At 48.7% G+C, this 3551-nt stretch overlaps 1 protein-coding gene across 2 annotated transcripts in view; it reads left to right on the top strand.

Moving 5' to 3' along the window:
- Positions 1 to 1909, top strand: part of Ankrd35 (ankyrin repeat domain 35) — a 17988-nt gene extending 16079 nt beyond the window's left edge. For both annotated transcript variants that reach the window (XM_004647840.2, XM_023708131.1), the window contains 4 exons: positions 97 to 186; positions 418 to 483; positions 1034 to 1122; positions 1858 to 1909. In XM_004647840.2, the coding sequence (XP_004647897.1) occupies positions 97 to 186; positions 418 to 483; positions 1034 to 1096 (219 nt within the window). In that variant the 3' untranslated portion in view covers positions 1097 to 1122; positions 1858 to 1909. The remainder of the gene's footprint in view (positions 1 to 96; positions 187 to 417; positions 484 to 1033; positions 1123 to 1857) is intronic.
- The last annotated feature ends 1642 nt before the right edge of the window (positions 1910 to 3551 follow it).

Genomic DNA, 3551 nt, shown 5'->3' with positions numbered 1-3551 from the left:
AAAAAAAAAAAAAAAAAAAAAAGAGCTGGGCCTGACCCTGGCTTTGGAAGGGCAGATGACCTGGGCCTCATTGGTTCCCTTTCTCTTTGGCCTCAGATCAAGGAGTTATTGAAGAAGCTGGAGCAGCTTTCAGAGGAAGTTCTGTCTGTTCGGGGAGAAAATGCCCGCCTTGCCCTGCAGCTGCAGGTGTGTTTCGGCCTTCTGGGAAGTGGGTGCTGCTAGAGAAAAGGGACAGTGGAAGCGGTGGGCATTTGGGAGATGTTCTGGGAGGTGCAAGGCCAGGGCGGGCTTGTGAGGGCCAAGGGAGCCACCCAGGAGCTGCCCCCTGGGCTGGCTTTGCCGTTCCTCCCACTCTGCGCATGCGGCGTGAGGGGCGGGCGCGGTGGTGTGTGACTCACCACTGTTGCTCATGCCCAGGACTCCCAGAAGAACAGTGACGAGATCATCAGCACCTACAGGAATCACCTACTGAATGCCGCTCAGGTGAACAGGGTGGAGTCTGGGGGTGGGCGAGACATCCAGCCCAGTAGCGGGCCTTGTATTTGGAATCCCTTTCCTTTCCTGTACAAACTTGCCACTTCTCAGAGAGCTGGCTCCAGTGCCCGGTCTGTGGAGCTCTTTAGATAGATCTGTGTGTGAATGTGCGAGGGGGCTGTTTGCTCTCTTTGTTCTGTTTCATGACCCCACTGTAAGGTCTCTTCCTGGCCCCTATGTCATTTCTTGGGTTTCCTCCAGGGCACCTTAGTGTCCTAACCAAGGGAGAAAATGTGGGTAGCTTGTTCTTTTAAAAAAACAAAACAACTGTGGCTCTGGTGCCTTGTTTCATATTCATAATTGTAACACTCGCCAAAACCCTGAAAAGTGGGCATTATTACCTTCCAGCAAAGATAGGCAAATAGCCATGGAACAGCTAAGTACTTTAAAACTAGAGTTATAGGTGAGGATTAGAGTAAATGTAGCATGGTAGCACAGACCTGTCCAGTGCGCCTGTCCCTCCCATTTCCTATTTTTTATCTCTTTCTTTCCTGTACAGGGCTACATGGAGCAGGATGTGTATAATATCCTACTTCGGATCCTGAGCGTGCAAGAGGAGTGAGGCAGCCTTACTGTGGGTCCTCAGAGGTAATGAGTTCTCTGCGGCAAGTTGTGGGTGAGGAGGGGTGGGGCTTGAAGAAAGGCCTGGAGAGAAGTGGCTCTAGAAGGGAACAGGAAGCTCCTTTACCCCCACCGGGAGTCCTGAGGAACACAGGACATTTGTGTTAACATCAGTTCAAAATGTACAGCCTGGAGAGTCAGGAATCCGAGAGTGGGGTGAGTGAGACCATGGAATGGAGACTGGAAAGAGGGGGCTTGGGTGACCCCCAAGGTTGAGGGGAAGGAGATGCCCATGACAGATGGGGTGGGGGCTGGTCTGGTGGTACAGTCTGTAATCTCTGCACTTCAGGGCAGAGGTGCGAGTGTGTGTGTGTGTGTGTGTGTGTGTAGGGTTGAAAGAGCAGGCATAGCCTGGTAATTTAGCAACTTAAGAAAAATAAAAAGGGCTAAGGACATAGCTCAGTGTGAAGGCCCTGAGGTCAATCCCTAGAAACACACACACACACACACACACACACACACACACACACACGAGTGACAGTAGGTTAGAGGTACAGAGCCATTCCCTAGGGCAGGGCTATACCTATTCCAGTATTTCTCCCTCCCTCCTTTATCGCTGTCCTGCTACCTTTCCCCCTCTTATGCAGGTGGTTTTCTTCTCTAGTCCAGAAAGGTGAGTCTCTTGCAGCACACTGACACAGGCAGGAGCAGAAGGAGCATGTGGATGTGTGTACATTTCATCCTTGATTTTTTTTCTTTCAGGCAATAAGGACCACCCTTGGTTTCCTGAGGCTCCATCACGCTGTGGGGGGTGGGTGGGTGGGGTGGGTTTGGCCACTAGGGTGTGTGTGTAGGGGGCTTCATCTGACAAAGGGACCCAAGACCTGAGAATTTAGAGCCTGGAATCAACATGGATGAGACCAGAGTTATGGGTGGAAACCAGCTCCATGGAAAATAAAGCAAGAAGTAGGATGGTACTGGGTGTAACAGTTTTGTTTATTTTCTATCAAGAGGGTGGGGTGGGGAAAGGATCTTATTCCATTATACTTAAATTTTGTAAAATAGGTTTTAATCTTGGTGTGGTAGCATACAACTATATTCCCAGCTCTCTGGTAGGCTGAGGCAGAGGGATCCCAAGTTTAAACCCAGCATGGGCAATTAATTAACACAGTGATGATGTCTCAGAATTTAAATTATTTTGAGACAGGGTTTTGCTTTGTAGTTCAGTCTGGTCTTGAATTCACTATGTAGCACAGGCTGGCCTGGAGCTCACAGCAATCCTCCTGCCTAAACCTCCCACGTATTGGGATTACAGGCATGTGCCACCACAGCTGGATCAAAATTTTAAAAATGGGGAGGGAGGCAAAGGGGTTGGGGATGTAGCTCAGTGTAAAAGCCCCAGGTTCAATCCCTAGTGCCACAAATAAATTTTAGACAGTTTTTGGGTTCTCAGCAAAACTGAGCAGAAGGTACAAAGGTTTCCTACATATTCCTGCTCCGACACCACCTAGCCTCCCTCATGATAACAGTCCTCACCAGAATATCCTATTTGTTACAGCTGATGGACATACATCGACACATCATTATTGGCCAGAGTCCACAGGCCCATTAGAGTCCATGGATTTAAACAAATGTGTCTACCATGACAGCACTATACAGAATAATTTTACTACCCCAAGGTTCCTCTGTAGCCTACCTGTTCACACTCCCTTCCCTTTTCTGGACACTTATTTTTTATTTTTGTATTTAGGACAGGGTTTACGGGGACTCACTACATAGATTGGACTTGTAGTGATGCTCCTGTTTTCAGCCTCCCAAGCGCTGGGATTATAGGCATGCGCCATCACGCTCGGTCTCATTCGCCACAGAGCACCCCAGAGGCGGGGCTGGCAGAGCTCGCCAGGAATTGAACCCCATCCTCTGCGCTCTGCCTGAGAGAGCGCTTTAGTCTGCTCTCTGGCTGGCCCTACAACTACTTACTGTCTCCACACTTTTGCCTTTTCCAGAATACCGTGTACTTTGAACCACACAGTATATAGCCTTTGAAGATTACATAACTTAGTAATATGTAAGTGCACTCCATGCCTTTCCGTGACTTGATAGCTCATTTCTTCTGGATGTGTGCAGGTTCATCTGTGTATTTTACCACTGATGTCCTTGATTGTCTTTAAGATTTGGCAACTATTTCTTTTCCATCATGAACAGTCGCAAACAGCAGTTTCAGTCTTTTTTTTTTTTTTTTTTTTTTTGTACAGAGTCTACAGGGTCTCACTACACAGATCAGACTCATAGTGATCCTCCTGTTTTCAGCCTCCCAAGCACTGGGATTACAGGTGTGCGCCACTGTGCCCAGTCTCATTTGCAATCTCAGTGTGCTCTGGGGCCGGGGATGGTGTGGCACTCCGCTGGGGATCGAATTTCAGTTCCTGCATTAGCCTAAGCAGGTGCTTTAGTCC

Source organism: Octodon degus, unplaced genomic scaffold (assembly GCF_000260255.1).
Source record: "Octodon degus isolate 3935 unplaced genomic scaffold, OctDeg1.0 scaffold00331, whole genome shotgun sequence".
Taxonomy (NCBI): domain Eukaryota; kingdom Metazoa; phylum Chordata; class Mammalia; order Rodentia; family Octodontidae; genus Octodon; species Octodon degus.
This window is presented reverse-complemented; position numbering and strand designations above follow the sequence as displayed.